Source organism: Synchiropus splendidus, chromosome 5, assembly GCF_027744825.2.
Source record: "Synchiropus splendidus isolate RoL2022-P1 chromosome 5, RoL_Sspl_1.0, whole genome shotgun sequence".
Lineage (NCBI taxonomy): Eukaryota > Metazoa > Chordata > Actinopteri > Syngnathiformes > Callionymidae > Synchiropus > Synchiropus splendidus.
In genome coordinates this window covers 12,372,136-12,387,387 of record NC_071338.1, presented here as the reverse complement: position 1 = coordinate 12,387,387, position 15,252 = coordinate 12,372,136, and the positions used below count along the sequence as shown (strand labels likewise).

The following is a 15,252-nucleotide window of genomic DNA, read 5'->3' as shown; positions in this document are numbered from 1 at the left end:
AGTCTATCCGAGTGGAACCACAAAAAATACTAACGTTTTCCGAATTGGAATGGGCGCATAGACTACTCCGGGCCGCATGGGGCAGCAGTGGTGTGGTTCATGCCAACGACAGTTTCAACGGAGGAATGTGACCAGGACGTAAACAGAATTTTGATGCTTTGTTATCTGGACCTCGGAACTCAGCGCAGCCCGTGTTTGCCGTCACGTTGTCTACAGTCATGTTAACAACTTAGTTCAATCGTGCCATTGCGTGGATCCTACTCGCCTCTCCGTTGTGTTCAGTGTTTGATAGCATTGATGGTGAGTTTCTCCCGGTCACTGAACTGGCTCGCTGCAAGGACACTGTTAGCACACTGACATGATGGATGAAGGACATGTTGGCAACAACAACCGTCAGCATACATGTCTTTTCTTGTGTAAAATCGCCCTCCTCGCTTTCGCTTTTTTTTAACTGCGAGCTGAAAATGACACTTACTTGTCGTTGAGTTTTTTGTTTGTTTGTTTGTTTTCAGACTGGAACTCTGGAACAATGACCAAAGACATTGTTGTTGGAGATGAGCTACCGGACTGGGTGGGGGCCAAGGAGTTCTACCAGAAATATGACCCCAAAGAGGTGATAGGGAGGTAAGATAGAGCGACTTTTCACTGTCTGTTAACTTCTTTTAGTCTCCGTCCCAGGGTTGTTTTGCTTTTTAACGTTAAGTTTCCGTATAGTGGACAGACTTCACGTGTTAAACAGTCGATTGTTGTTGTTGGGCGATAGCACTGTTGTCCCTGGTCATTCCTCCATGTTGCCACTTGTAAGCTCAGCACTCTGTTCTGAGCTTTTTCTGGACGTCTTTCTTCATTCCACTCTACCTACATTAGGGGTGTGAGCAGTGTGGTGCGTCGGTGTGTACATAGACACACAGGGCAGGAGTTGGCGGTGAAGATTATCGAAATCACAGCGGAGAAGATGACGGCACAACAGCTGAACGAAGTGAAAACCTCTACAATGAAGGAGATTCATGTTCTCAACACAGTGAAAGGACATTCCTCAATCAGTGGGTCCCGTTTGTTTTCCATCATCACGACATTTGACTGGTATTGGGTGATAAATATCATAGATGTCTTTTTTTTGTCCTCCAGTCACGCTCATCGATTCCTACGAATCCACAACATTCATTTTTTTGGTGTTTGACCTGTGAGTACGACAACTTCTACGTTTAGAATGACTTTCTCATGCAGGCAAAGTAAAAGACAGATTCAGTCCCTCTCATAGGTGGTCTAACACCTGCTGACACTATTAGATTGTCTTCTGTTACTGGTGCATATCTATTTGACTTGACTGGTGTGAAGATTTTTCATTCTAACTTCTAACATTTTCTTGTTCAGCATGAGACGGGGAGAGCTGTTCGACTACCTCACAGAAAAGGTTACTCTGAATGAGAAGGAAACAAGGTGAGGAATGAGATTTGTTTTATTGATTTATCATAAATAATGAAAATATTAGCTGAGCTACAGCTGAGTGTATGTTTTACAGCAGAGTTGTTTGACAATGTTTTTCAATAGTTTTCAGCTATAGCTATCGGCATATATTTCAAAGTATTTTACATGAGTCCATGACAGTCATCAAAATAAATTGGCAGCTGACACGATGGGCAATTGAGCGTTAATGAAGATCGCTGATATTGAGATCTTGTTAAATGTTGGATTTTGTTTTTGTTATGGTCTTGCATTGCAGATGCATGATGCGAGCTCTGCTGGAGGCGGTCCAGTACCTGCACTCTCTCAACATCGTCCACCGTGATCTCAAACCTGAGAATATTCTGTTGGATGATCAAGGGCACATCAAACTCTCAGATTTTGGGTTCTCTGTGCAGTTGCAGCCAGGACAAAAGTTGAGAGGTACCTGAAGTCCAACATGGATCCTATCATGAGTTTTCTTTCCCTGAAGAAAGGAAAGTTGAGTGACTGGTTTGTGTTGGCATTTAGAACTTTGTGGCACACCTGGCTATCTGGCACCTGAAATACTGAAATGCTCCATGGACGAGACACATCCTGGTTATGGCAAAGAAGTCGATCTGTAAGTCGGAATGTTACATGTGGTTTAAAAAAAGAATTTGCAATGACCGAGTTTGTGTGCAGCTGGGCCTGTGGCGTGATCCTCTTCACCTTATTGGCCGGTTCGCCTCCGTTCTGGCATCGCAAACAAATGCTGATGCTGAGGATGATTATGGAGGGTCGCTACCAGTTCAACTCTCCAGAATGGGACGACCGGTCTGACACTGTGAAAGATCTGGTGAGCAGCTGTTCTCTCAAAAATGCTGAGCACTATGTAATTATGGTGGCAATAAATTCCACAGTAGAACCAAACAGGTGCTAGAATTAAGGGAGTTAGGTCCAATTAAATGTGCCTGGAGTTTTATTAAAATTTAAATGAATTCCAAAACATTTGTTGATTTTTTTTTTTTTGTTTTTTTTGTTGAAATTGTTCTCTTCAGATTACCCGACTCCTGGTTGTGGAGCCAGCAGTCCGCCTCACTGCAGAACAAGCCTTGTCACATCCTTTCTTCAGAATCTACCAGAAGGAAGAGGTGCGGCTCTTCAGCCCCAGGAAGACATTCAGGGTGAGTCATTTGGATCATTGGATCAAGGGGCACCTTTTCCTCTGTGGTTAATCCCCGATTTAGGCAGATAACATTCTCCGCAGTTTCTCCGTCAAACTCATCTGTGAATTCAACAAAAGCTCTCATTATACAGCAGCCACCAGACCAGGCGTTTTTCAGTGTATCCACAAGGTTCCCTCTGTTGCGTTGAGCTGGTTTTGAGCTCAGTCTCACTGAAACGAAAGGATGGGAATGTTCGATGACTCACATGTCCATGACTTTACACTTTAACACCAGCAGTTCATTCACACCTCAAGGACACACAGCACTTCTTTGATAACGGTAATGTCCACATTTTGGCCCAGAGTTATTAAAGTCACCTTTGTCAAAGTGGATGCATCCTAGTGTGGCTAGGCCTCTTGGCATTTGCCACACTTGGATAGATGCCTGTTACATACTGCATGAGTCATTGGTCATCTGCACTTCTCTACTGTCCCTCATTTCAGCAGATGCTACTATGCCAGTCCGTCACATCCGTGCAGTGCAACTGCTACATCCACCCCCCCCTCAGCACACACAATGACACAGATACCACTCTGGTCTATGAGTTTGTATTTCTATCTTTGTTAGTTCATTGTGAGGTTTCTCATTGACATAATGTTGTCCCCAGCCTCTCACCCTAAACCCTGACCATCCAGAACAAATGGCTCTCATTAACCAAGACTCTGAGCCAAACCTCAACCCCATTGTAATGACCCAGTTATGATGTAATTTTAACCTTCTCACACCTGTCCACACTGACGGTCCTAATGAAGCCAATTGTCCTCATGAGTTTATGAGTTTTTCCCGGACTCGGTCCTCACAAGAGTCGTAGATAAACAGTCGAAGACATAAGGTCCACACGAGGCGGGATAAACAAGCACGCACACACAAAACAAATTTTATTTTCATGTCCAAATGATACTTAAAGGACTACAAAAAACATGTCACAAAGAACAAGTTACTTTAGTAACTATTTCCCTGCAGGCCGGAATCACTAATAGTTTAACCACAAGAGTAGCTGTAATGCAAGTGGGAAACGTGTTATAGTGCTATTATTTATTTTGGTGCTGATGGTCCATCTCCTCTCTGCAGGTCTGGATCCTGGCTGTGATGGCTTGTATCCGCATGTACAGTCGCTATCGCAGAGTTCGGCCACTGACTCGTGAGGTTCTCGCCAGAGACCCCTACTCTCTCCGGGGTGTCCGCAAACTCATTGACGGATGTGCCTTCCGAATATACGGACACTGGGTGAAGAAAGGAGAGCAGCAGAACAGAGCTGCTCTCTTTCAGAACACAGCTAAGATCATGCTGCTGGAGCTGGAGGACTTTGAAACGTAAATCACCTCATTCTTCATTGGGATGCCACTGTTAGTGTGGTGCGATCAAGTTAGTGGGTCTAGGTTGAAGAAATTCAGGGACCAGGACTGCTGTACGGATGGCATGTCTGACTTAGCATGCATGAAGTCCTGTTTGCCTTCCAGGGTGCATCTTTGTCTTCTGGAACTCATAAGAGATTATTTTGTTTGTGACACTTGTGTCTTGAATTATCAAGATGTTTACGATGTATATTTAGTATTATAATGTGGATATGCATTTGAAATACTGTGATCATTTATAATTACGATTATATATATATATAAGTATTATATCAGAATGAATGACTGTATTATCAGGTATGCAGTGGTTGTAGGACACTGCTGCAGCTCCATGTTACTATAAACCTGCACATGTTTTTGAAAATCAGCTGCGACTGCTGCGAAGACATTGGAACAAAAATAACCACTATTCCCCACTTGCACCATAAATTAACTTCATCAAGTACATTCAACATAAATAACATACATTCATGTTATGGTGTGGAATTTAACATGGTGAATAAAGACATTGAACTGAATAAAACTGTTCACTCAAGTCTATTTACAAATGAATATCTTTTAATGAACTGCTTCAGATGACGCATCCATATGGCGTCCAGTTGTGGTTAAAACAGGCAGATAATGGTTGTTTTGATTTTTATAAAATGCAGTATACAGTTGAATCACTGTTATGAATCAACTGTCATGTGACTACTGTATGGTAACAACATTTGGATTTCCATTTTGAAGGTTCTCTCATTCATTCCATGCCGTGGCCTTTTCTTCTTGGCACTTGTGTGTCTTGTAGGAACTGTGTAGCGCTACTGCCCTCTGCTGTCCATTTGGAATATTTAACATGAGTATTAATTTAGATTAGATGTCGGATATTGGAAGACATTGGGTTTATGGGTTACCTCTAAACAACTTGGTCTCCCCTCATAATGCATTTAGCTCAGTCAATATGTGATCCATGACCTGTCCGTGGACAGAAGCACAGTATGACAAGTCAAGATAAAGCTTTCCGTCCCTTCTGCACTCCAGCTATTTCATATGATGATGATCTGAGACTCACAGTCTTTCTTAATAACTTTTCTGAATAACAACATAATCGAGAAAAGGAAAGCATAAAGTAAAATACAAATAATAGATTTATAGATTTATTTCTGTTTTGTTTTTTTTGTTGTTTTTTTCAACCAAGCATATACATATTTGCATTTGCATACACCCTCACAATCACCTGTTATTACACTTAAGATACTTTAATAATGAGTGGACTTTGTTTAGGACGTGTTCAAATGTCATGCAGTGCATGTGTCCCTCGGCATCATATCAGCAACATATGTTGTCCATAGCTGCTTCCTCCTCCTCCTCCTCCTTAGGAATCCCAGAGTAAGATGGGCGCAGATCTAGAGAAACCTTCACAAGACAGATCTTATAAGAGTCCTTGTGTAAACTTACCATCTTGTCTGCTTGTATGATACTGTCTCTTACCTCTGGAGTAAAAATGTGTTTGTAGAGTTTGTAGTGTCTAATGTAGTTGCTGTGGATGTACTCTAAGATACTGGTCGCCTCTTTTAAACTGAACAGGTTGATGCTGAACGGGGGCCGCTGGGGTGGAGAGAGAGAGAGAGAACGGTTTAATAAAAATCCAAAATTCAAGTCAGTAGAATGAAGGGCAGATAATGCGCTCACCCTGATAGAGTGACAGAGAATAAGCTCCTGGCTGTACTCGAAACACTGTTCAATGTTGTTGAGTGGAGTCTCTGCAAAAACACAAGACATCACTTATTTGAGATAAATGAAAAATAAAATAAGTTAACTGGCGTTACAGATGTTAGTGATGTGAGACAGGGGTCATACAAGGGACTGGGAAGTGCTGGAAACTTGAAAAGCAAACAAATCAATTTGGAAAGGAAGGAACAATTTCCGCGCTGGCAGTGACCTGAAGGAACCGACCTGTGTTGGCCTTGTGAATATGCTTGACAATAGACAACATGGCAGAGGTTTGCTCCTTTTTGAAGTTATGCTGCCGGCAGAACTGCACAGTCTGGACGTACAGCTCCAGGAGGATCTCTCTCTTTGGCTCAGGAATGTTGATTTCAAACAAACGACACAAGGCACTGCGACAGAAACAGAGGAGACACACATCAGAGCAATGTTTTTTTTCTTCAAAAAAAGGGTGTTTTTCTCGATATCACTTGGAATCAGAACCTTTCCAAATCCGGGATAGACTGCAGCTTCTCCAGCTCTTCCATGTCCTTGTAGCTCACATCTGTCCTGCGGACACAACACGCACGGGGTTAGGATGTAGTACACACCATTTGGGATATAAACACTGCCCTTACCACAGCATTATCTTGGCTTTGAGCACCTGAGGCACCTAGATGACCAGTGACAATTTACAGTCGGTGAATACGACCAAGACTTGACCGGTAAACAGCGAGTGTTCAGGCGTACCATTAAGTTGGAATCCACATCAACGGAGCTCACAGACAGAGGTTCCGTTGACTCCGCCATCAGTGACTGTCAGAATGACTTGTTACACATGGAGAATAGCGGGAAGCAGCAGCAAATTTTAAGCGCAAATATTGCCGAACGCTTTGTGTTTCGTCGTATCCTAGCAACAACACACGCTATCTACTTCCGGTGCGTAGCGTCATCACGATCATGGTCCGATTCCTTTTCTTAAGACAAACTCTGGAAATTCATTTTAGCTCGCAGTAACTTCATCGTTTTATTTTGACCTCAGTGGCGTAACATTGTGTCACTTAAATGATATCTTTTATGTTTACGTCTAACATTGGACATCTGGTGACATCGTGAACCTTCCTGGTTTATTTGTATATTTATCTTCATTTTATTAGAGCAGAACGCTTGTCTGGCTTTTGAGCAATAAACTCTATTTATCAAGAATGAAACTGTTCCAAAAATGAACGCAAACGTCAATTCAGTTTAAAATTGCTTTTTGGCATGAACTTCAAGGGGTAGCACATCACCCTAAAAGATCCACAGTTGTTGTTTGTTTGTTTTTTAACTAAAACTCTAAGCATAGTTGTGCCCCATTTTATTAGAGAAAAAAAAACAAGTAGAATGTTTGGGCCTGGTCTTAAAGCTCAAGAGTCAAAAGGTCTTGAGGGACCCACATCCTTTCATGAAAAATATTGCAATTATTTATTGGAAAAAAAGGCAAAACAATGACATATTTTGATGGTAATGACTGATGATAATGCACTTTGCGTTCTCTTTAAAAGCTCTGTCATAATTAATGGCAACACAAATGAGTGTTTGTGGTCACCAGACTAGACCAAATGGCTTGAGCAACACACCAACCTCCCGCCCTGTTTCCCTTCTTTTCTCCTGTTTCTCGCATCATTGCGGTGCCATCTTCAGTCTGAGTGACTGCTCCTCTTGAAACTGCTGGTTCATTCTAGCCGAACCGTCTCAGTCCAGTTTAAGAACATTATCCCTCCTTAATCCACTTTGCCTTCTGTCACATGCAGGTGGACAGACTGTCAGATGGAGCTGCTCTAAAACTAACTGCACTGTTTCAATGTGGTGCTCCAATTATTGAATGCTTTTTAGTTCTTACAGTTGTTTATCTAGTAACCTGGCGTAGCCATGGAGGAACCGGACATTCGGCAGCAGAAACTGGACAACCAGGTACAGAGGTTTTTCTTTCCAATTGTGTAGTTGTGTTTTGCTAGAGATGTCTATGATACGATGAAGTCAGTTTCATTTGGGATGATCACACTGATGTAATATAATACTGAAGTGTTGTCTAACTTATGCTCAGACCTCCTTTTTTGACAAGAAAAAGTGGAAGGAGGATGAACTGTTGATGGATGGAGAGAAGGAGGACCAGTAACAGCACAAAGCACTGCACTGTCAATGGCTTTCTTTCAGTTGTAAACTGCTATTAAGGAAAACACTGTAATTTGGAATCAGCCAATTCATATATTGGAACATGGTCTTGAGGGCAGAAAAAAAAAATAAATTAATTTATCAATTCCTGGTGAGAATTCCCTGAACTGAAAATGTTTACCATACTGTATTTTAAACACTGAAAGAAGACATGTAGAATTCAAACATACTGTATACAGTACAATACACTGTATGGTCTATAGATCGATATACTGTATAGTATATTGGACAAGACTTTACACGTGACTGAGTGATAGTTGATTTTAATTTTAGATAAATGAAAATCAGTTGAACAGGTGAAGATTGAATGAATATTAATTCATTCATATTGCCAGATTTATAAAGCTTCTGGACGTCCTTGGTTTTGATTGTGCTCTGTGATGGACGACCTGTCTGGGATGTATCGCATGTTTTGGGCGACGTCACCTTTATAGCTCCCACAAAAGCACTGTGTTTGCTTTTGTTCAGGGATGTTTTTCGCTTCACAATGGCCAGGGTTTCCACCACTCTAAATGTACTTGAAATTCTTATAAAATTGAAATTCTTCTACAAATATTTTCAAGACATTAAAAGAGCTTTAGTTAAATAAGGGGATATAAAAACTTGAATATAGCCACCACTGTGATTTATTGTGCTACTGTCAAACTGATGCAAAATAAACAATATTTTGTTGTTTAAATGTATGTATGGGTCCATTATTAGTTTCAGTAATATATCAAATTCATTCAAATTGAAAAATGTGGCTTCTTGTGTCAAAGATTTTTATACCATTAAACTGCGATTAATTGAGATTTATTAATCACAAATTCTCTCATTAACTAGATTATTTTTTTAATCGAATCCCACCCCTAGTATTTATCTAACAATTTGGTGTAGTTTACCTCAGTGGAATTCCTTACTGAGGCAGGCAATGCAGTGGAATGTCCACAAAAGGAGGCCTGTGAGCCAATTGTAAATGACAGTCAATTCTATTGACTTCTGTTGGTATAGTCCAGAAACAAACCCGATTTAGGTTAGTGAGTGAAAACTGTAGATTAAAATGAGGCTCTCCTCCCCGACAGAGATCCCTGTTGATGAAGAAGCAGCAAAAGAAAAGGGCAGACACTCAAATGGTGGTAGCAAATCGAGACACCCGGCAAAAGACACGGAAACACAAAGCCGCCCGTTCAGACGAGACCCCGCTGCTGATCAGCCAGTCCCTCAGCAGCGCCTCCCTGACCGGAGAGGGTGAGGATCAATGAGAGCATAAGATGGATGTTGACACTTAAACCTGTGACGCCAGTTAACGCAACCTGTTCCCGTTCTTCCTGAAGATCAAGTGGAGCACGCACATGACAACCCGCTGGATGAGATCACGCTGGGGGAATGTGAGCCCATGGCAACAATGATATTAGAGGAAATATGTGCTGAGAAGCCTGCTACTCCCAGAAATATGAATTTTGACATTGACCAAGAGGAGGATGAAGAGGAGGAGGAGGAGGAGGAACTGGTGAAGGTGGACAAGGAGGCCTCTCAGCATGGAACAAAGGCAAAGAAGAAGGACTTGAAAAAGGAACGATCAAAAGGCAAGACTGCATGTACAGTCAATCAATCCATATTTTAATATTGTTGAAATCGGGGTCGCCGGTTTTTGTTCCAGCCGATCACTTTTACATCATTATTATTAGAATATCACTGTGGTGCTGCTTGTTTCAGCTGACACCTGATTGGTTAAACTGTGTGTTTGACCTTCATGATCACGTTAAAGCGCACAAGGCCTGTTTAGCTTCACAAATACACAAGTATATTAGTGCAATTTGCTATCTCATAAACAGTGTATGCTCTGACATTGTTATTTCTTACTAAGCAACCGTGTTGAACTCTGGAGCTCATGCATCCTGCTGTATGCCGCACACACTTGGTGGTTGTCATACAATAACCCCCACAAACTTTCTGTTTTTTTTTTTTAGAAGAGGAGCAAAGTGACGAAAGGGAAAAGCCAAAAAAAGAGAAAAAAACAAAGAAGAAAGACAAAGGGAAGGAGTCAGAAGACAGCCAGGCGACCAAGAAGACCAAGAAACATGCACGAACAAGTAAAGCTCAACTCAGCAAGAGAAACAGAGAAAACATTATATGTTGCTGTGGTGCTCTGTGTGTGGCTCTAGTGGTCAAAACAGAAATGATGTGCATTCGTCATGTGACTGTTGGCGTGTGGGTAGTTGAAGTGAACTGGTGACCAGTCCATGCCATAGTGTAGCCAGTGTAGCTTATAATACTGGGAATCTGGCGGGAAAAGGAAGGAATATAACCCTGCTACGTGAGAGGGAACCTGTCTGGAACGCCTTCTCTAGTGAGACGTCATAGTGGTATGATCTGGCTTTCATGCAGGATGTGGTTCTGACTGAAGAGGTAGTGGTGAGGAAGATCTACGACATGTAGTTCAGCCTGCTGGTAGTTTGAACATGCAGCATTTCCTGCTGAAATGTACTTTCAAAAAAGGTAGCTTGAGAAACCACTAATCCTCATTCAACTTATTCAACTCGGTGGCACTTGAATGAGCATGAGAATACAGACAGCCTGTGGCCCCTGAGCCACACTTTGCCCCGTGCCTGCCATAGACGATCCACTCTTCTGCTGCTTACTGATGCTGGCTCAAGACTTTTGTCCACATTTGATGCCCCCCACTGCATGATATGAGCAGACGACATGCAAGGTGGACTGATCCCAGCAACTGCTGAATCACCATTATATTGATAATAAATATGAATTTGAACTGCTGATGCAAAGATGGTTGTTTGTGACATAGCAAATTCACGGTCTCACTCTGCCCATAGAAGAACCTGGGTGGCATTGCTGATCAATCATTGTTGCTCTCTTGGCAGAGAAGAGCAACAAAGAGGCTTCACATGGTGTGGATGGGTCCGTTGGAGAAGAAGCAAGTCCTGAGAGCAGACGCAGTGGAAGCGATGAGGAGGAAGACAAACCTCTGAAAGCAGCCTCCCAGTCCGCCAGTAAGAACAAAAGACTGGACACCAGTGAGTTGCCCTCCATCGGAACACAGCAAGAAGAAAATGCCTTCAGTGAAGTGGTGCTTGGTGTGTGATTTTAGCCAGGTGCCAAATTAGTGACGAGAGCAAAGACGAGGACGTGCAGAAGGAAAAGAGGGAGGGGAAGAATACAAAAGGAGAGAAGTCTGCGTCCAGTCTCGCCTCACTCAACACTAATTTCAAAGACGGATCCTCGTCTGGCTGTGAATCCAACGACAGAGTAAGAGACTGTGGACTGCAAGTGAAGTACCTCTGGGGAGAATAAAGTTTTGTTGTTTGGTTTCACAGACAACATCTCCGATATCTGTGGAAGATCTGGAGAAGTTTGCTCTGCAACCCGCACCGAGAGATGTAACCATACAATGTCGAGTGACCAGAGACAGGAGGGGGATGGAGAAGGGTCTTTACCCCACATACTACCTCCACCTGGAGAAGGAGGATGGCAAGAGGGTTGGTGCTTCATCTGTTGTCAGATATAAACTTTCACTTTGACTAGTCCAGGAAAATCTCTACTTCATATTGATTCATTACACGCCAATACGTTGCTAATATTTTGTTAATGGTAATATATGAGAGGTGGGCAGTTTAATTTCCCAAAGGGCCACATTATAAACTTCTTTCATCGAATTTTGAGGAAAATACTACTCGATAAGCAAAAGAAGAATGTGTTGTATTTAAGTAAGTAAAACAGGATAAAAGAAAATAGGACTTATCAGTTGTATAATTGTGTGTCTGACCACCCACTGACCACCCACCGGCCCCCGGGCCGCACTTTGCCCAGGTCTGATGGTAGCTGAAGTTTCCCTTGGTTGTCTAGTAAAACCTGACTGGGTCCCCCCCCCAATCTGTCTCCAAGTTTGTTTGGATGCTTGCATCCACACATCTTTCTTTCTGGCTCTATCCAAAGCTGGTAAGGACAGGTGAGACCGGGTGCATTAATCCACGGCCTTTTGGCTAAGCTCTCGCTTCAGCAGGACAGACAGATGCAACATCCTTAGGACTGGATCGTCTCATTGTCATGAACAGTTTGCAGCAAAGTGAAAAACCATCATCTTAGAGGATCAGCTCCTCTAAGTTGGAGACCGTGTTTCCTCAACTGAGCGGCATGTCTGTGTCTAGAGCTCTTGTTCATGAGATGGTTTGAGATGTGCTTTTGTTTCCAGATAAAGAGAGAGGGAAATAGACTCTTATAGAGTCAGCAGGGAGAAGTGGAAGATAAGCTAGAGAGGTGGAGGTGTGCCTTAGAAAGGAGAGGAATGAAGGTTAGCCGCTGTAAGACGAAATACATGTGTGTGAATGAGAGGGAGCCAAGTGGACAGGTGAAGTTACAGGATGCATAGATAAAGAAGGCGGAGGATTTGAAGTACTTAGGCTCAACTGTCCAGAGCAATGGAGAGTGTGAGAAAGAAGGAAAAGACAGGAGGCAGAGCTGGAGGTAGCAGAGATGAAGATGCTGAGGTTCTCTCTGGGAGTGAGCAGGATGGATAGGATCAGGAAGCAGTAGATCAGAGGGACAGCACATGTCAGGTGTTTAGGAGACAAAGTCAGAGAGTCTAGATGGAGATGGTTTGGACATGTACAGAGGAGAGAGAGCCACTGCATTGGTAGGAAGATGTTGAGGTTGGAACTGCCAGGCAGAAGGTGGAGAGGAAGGCCAAAGAGGAGATTGATGGAGGTGGTGAAGGAGGACGTGAGGTTTGTAGGTTTGAGAGAAGAGGAAGCAGAGGACAGGGTGAGATGGAGGAGGATGATCCGCTGTGGCGACCCCTGAAGGGAGAAGCCGAAAGGAAAAGAAGAAGACTCTTATAGATCAGTCAGGTCTTGCCAGGCCAGGTCATGCTGTATCAGAGAATACTGAATACAGTCTAAAGCTTGGTCTCTTCACACCCAACAGGTGTTTCTCATGGCAGGCAGAAAACGGAAGAAGTGCAAAACGTCCAATTACCTCATCTCCACAGATCCCACCAATCTGTCCAGAGACACCAGCAGCTACATCGGGAAGCTACGGTATGACTGTCTCGAAGCCTTTTCTGTTTGGAGAAAATAGCAATTGCTTCTGAAGGGGCTCACGTCCCATCTGCCTCAGCAATAATGCCAATGGAATTGCATGGAAAGCTAATGTATCAGCAGGAAGGAAGTCCAGTTATTTTCTCTTTTTAATAGATGCGTGTTGAAAATCAACCACTTAGCCATTTGGCAATCCATCTCTTGAAACTGTTATTTTTAAGGCGGGGAGTCAGGAATATTCGCCAGTAATGATGATGATGAATTCACCCACCATCTGGGATTGGACCTGACTGAGCTGAACTTGTGTGTGTAGGTCCAACGTTCTGGGCACGAGGTTCACTGTGTTTGATGGAGGCGAAAACCCTGAGAAAAAGCCATTCATCCAAGAGTGTGAAGCTCTGCGGCAAGAGCTGGCAGCCATTTGTTATGTGAGTGCAACTCATCTGTGGAGGATAAATAATTCAACAGTCGCTAAAGTCAACAACTCACTGGTCAGTCTCATGTGGCATACATTTCTTGGCGTTTTCACGAGATGAAGGAAAGAGTAATAACTAGGAAAGTAATGCAGTTGCATCCACATTCAGAACTTATTAATACCCTACATTTGTCTTACCTGAATAATTAAATAGATGGCAGGTGGCAGTAGCGTTCCAGAACTTGTGTGCACAACACAATAGGAACGAAGAAGAATCAGCTGCCCCTTCTATACATTCATTCATTCATATACATTATTCTTGTCGCTGTTTAAATGATGAGATAGAACAATCCCATCACAGTGGAGAGAAGGAGGCAATGTCCGAGACGATCACAACCATCACACGTATTGACAGTCCTCACTTTAGTAGCATTTTAGTTCATGTTATCTGATGCTTTACAAGTGACTGAAGATAATTCAGCACCACTCAAGAGCATTTCTCTTTCAGGAGACAAACGTTCTTGGATTCAGAGGTCCGAGGAAGATGACCGTCATCATCCCAGGAATGCTGGAGAGTGAGGAAAGAGTTACAATTTGTCCCAAGAATGTAAGTCTACACCTCCAGTCTTCCTCCAGTCGAGTGTCTGATTGTTTAACTCAAAGTTCAGCGTCCCTCGCCAGGAGCAGGAGACACTGCTGGCCCGCCATGCCAGCCACAACACTGACAAACTGGTGACTCTTGTGAACAAGTCTCCCAGCTGGAATGAACAGACTCAGTCGTACGTGTTGAACTTCCATGGTCGGGTCACCCAGGCGTCAGTGAAGAACTTTCAGATCATCCACCCTGACAATGGTGAGCCAGTATATGTTGCGTAAGAGTCACAACATAAAACAACGCTTTAAGTCTGTCCTTGTTGTGCACAAGACAGTGTAGCACCAGAATCATTCCAGTCCGCTGACATCTTTTCCAGATGACTACATAGTGATGCAGTTCGGACGCGTTGCTGAGGACGTCTTCTCCATGGATTACAGCTTCCCTATGTGCGCCCTTCAAGCCTTCGCCATCACCCTTTCTTCATTTGACGGCAAACTGGCCTGTGAGTGACCTGAGCTGGTGCTCAACTGCTGGACCGGACCAAACTTCATAATCTTGCACCACGCAAAGTGCAATATATACATAATAAAGTGTAGCTCATTTTTGTATCAAATGGGGTCCATGGTCATTTACTGTTACTGTTCAAGAAACACCAAAGTTGTGACCACTCACTACGCAAACCTCAAGTGACGCAATATTTGGGGACGAATGATTTATTTTCAGCTGAGTTCAGTATGTATTTCACTCACAATTGACGAGCTGTGTGTAAATACATCCCATCTTACCTCAGTTTAAGATCACCGCCTCTTTCTTCAGGTGTGCTGGTGTTGTCTTGTACGAGTTAAAAATTTGGAAATACAGGGGAAAAAAATTGAACACAAGATTCTGGAGAGCCTTTACACTCCCTTCCATTACAGTACACAACTTTCTTTTTCTCAAGAAAAACCCATTTACTTAATGACTGGTTGCGATTTGTTCAAGCGCATTTCACGTCCATCAACACACACAGTTGCAACCTCCACAAAGCTACACCCTAACTACAGCCTTTAACTCGGGTCTAAAACAACTTAAAATGTGTCTTTACTTGCTCCGGTTTTGAACGTAAAATTAGTCACTGACATTTACCAGACAATTTCTGCTAATCTCCTTCTCAATATGGGCCTCCATCAGTTTGACTATTTTGAATGACCGTTCTTCGCAAAACAAATGTAGCATAAGGTAAGGAGAACATTACAAGCAGACCACAAAGGTAGTTCAAGTGAATATAAGGCACCGCACAAGACTGTATGGCCAAGCCTACGGG

General features: G+C 42.9%; 3 protein-coding genes across 6 annotated transcripts; 2 read left to right on the top strand and 1 right to left on the bottom strand.

Annotated features, from left to right (window-relative positions):
- The first annotated feature begins 101 nt into the window (after nt 1-101).
- phkg2 (phosphorylase kinase, gamma 2 (testis)) lies at nt 102-4,539 on the top strand. Its single transcript, XM_053865592.1, has 10 exons — nt 102-300; nt 513-624; nt 868-1,043; nt 1,129-1,183; nt 1,375-1,440; nt 1,724-1,887; nt 1,975-2,065; nt 2,128-2,281; nt 2,484-2,609; nt 3,723-4,539. The coding sequence occupies exons 2-10, from the start codon at nt 530-532 to the stop codon at nt 3,966-3,968; spliced, it is 1,173 nt and encodes a 390-aa protein (XP_053721567.1). The 5' UTR covers nt 102-300; nt 513-529; the 3' UTR covers nt 3,969-4,539.
- On the bottom strand, nt 4,285-6,596 carry cfap119 (cilia and flagella associated protein 119). 2 transcript variants are annotated; one of them, XM_053865594.1, is made up of 7 exons: nt 6,443-6,503; nt 6,331-6,365; nt 6,197-6,257; nt 5,942-6,105; nt 5,678-5,748; nt 5,477-5,593; nt 4,285-5,401 (listed from the first exon to the last, which is right to left on the bottom strand). In XM_053865594.1, exons 3-7 carry the CDS (start codon nt 6,238-6,240, stop codon nt 5,315-5,317), a joined length of 483 nt encoding a protein of 160 aa, XP_053721569.1. In that variant the 5' UTR covers nt 6,241-6,257; nt 6,331-6,365; nt 6,443-6,503; the 3' UTR covers nt 4,285-5,314. The 2 variants fall into 2 exon arrangements, with proteins under 2 accessions (XP_053721569.1, XP_053721568.1); XM_053865593.1 differs by having other exon boundaries at nt 4,288-5,401; nt 6,197-6,262; nt 6,443-6,596.
- An 894-nt stretch (nt 6,597-7,490) lies between these two features.
- si:dkey-220f10.4 (tubby protein) lies at nt 7,491-15,067 on the top strand. Of its 3 annotated transcripts, none has more exons than XR_008414555.1 (12): nt 7,491-7,645; nt 8,968-9,133; nt 9,220-9,471; nt 9,856-9,978; nt 10,768-10,920; nt 10,995-11,152; nt 11,221-11,382; nt 12,827-12,939; nt 13,253-13,367; nt 13,863-13,961; nt 14,023-14,207; nt 14,326-14,468. XR_008414555.1 is itself a non-coding variant. In XM_053865459.1 (12 exons), the coding sequence occupies exons 1-12, from the start codon at nt 7,604-7,606 to the stop codon at nt 14,457-14,459; spliced, it is 1,707 nt and encodes a 568-aa protein (XP_053721434.1). In that variant the 5' UTR covers nt 7,491-7,603; the 3' UTR covers nt 14,460-15,067. The 3 variants fall into 3 exon arrangements, 2 of the variants coding, with proteins under 2 accessions (XP_053721434.1, XP_053721435.1); XM_053865459.1 differs by having other exon boundaries at nt 14,018-14,207; nt 14,326-15,067; XM_053865460.1 differs by having other exon boundaries at nt 14,036-14,207; nt 14,326-15,064.
- The last annotated feature ends 185 nt before the right edge of the window (nt 15,068-15,252 follow it).

Bases quoted from the DNA above. Each gene is read 5' to 3' on its own strand.
- phkg2 (XM_053865592.1), top strand. From the start codon at position 530: ATGACCAAAGACATTGTTGTTGGAGATGAGCTACCGGACTGGGTGGGG. The intron at 1,888-1,974 runs GTACCTGAAGTC...GTTGGCATTTAG, and splicing joins GCCAGGACAAAAGTTGAGAG to AACTTTGTGGCACACCTGGC. The intron at 2,066-2,127 runs GTAAGTCGGAAT...GTTTGTGTGCAG, and splicing joins TATGGCAAAGAAGTCGATCT to CTGGGCCTGTGGCGTGATCC.
- cfap119 (XM_053865593.1), bottom strand. From the start codon at position 6,502: ATGGCGGAGTCAACGGAACCTCTGTCTGTGAGCTCCGTTGATGTGGAT. The intron at 5,594-5,677 runs GTGAGCGCATTA...TCTCCACCCCAG, and splicing joins TTCTCTGTCACTCTATCAGG to CGGCCCCCGTTCAGCATCAA. The intron at 5,402-5,476 runs GTAAGAGACAGT...TGTCTTGTGAAG, and splicing joins AACACATTTTTACTCCAGAG to GTTTCTCTAGATCTGCGCCC.
- si:dkey-220f10.4 (XM_053865459.1), top strand. From the start codon at position 7,604: ATGGAGGAACCGGACATTCGGCAGCAGAAACTGGACAACCAG. The intron at 9,134-9,219 runs GTGAGGATCAAT...TTCTTCCTGAAG, and splicing joins CGCCTCCCTGACCGGAGAGG to ATCAAGTGGAGCACGCACAT. The intron at 9,979-10,767 runs GTAAAGCTCAAC...CTCTCTTGGCAG, and splicing joins CAAGAAACATGCACGAACAA to AGAAGAGCAACAAAGAGGCT.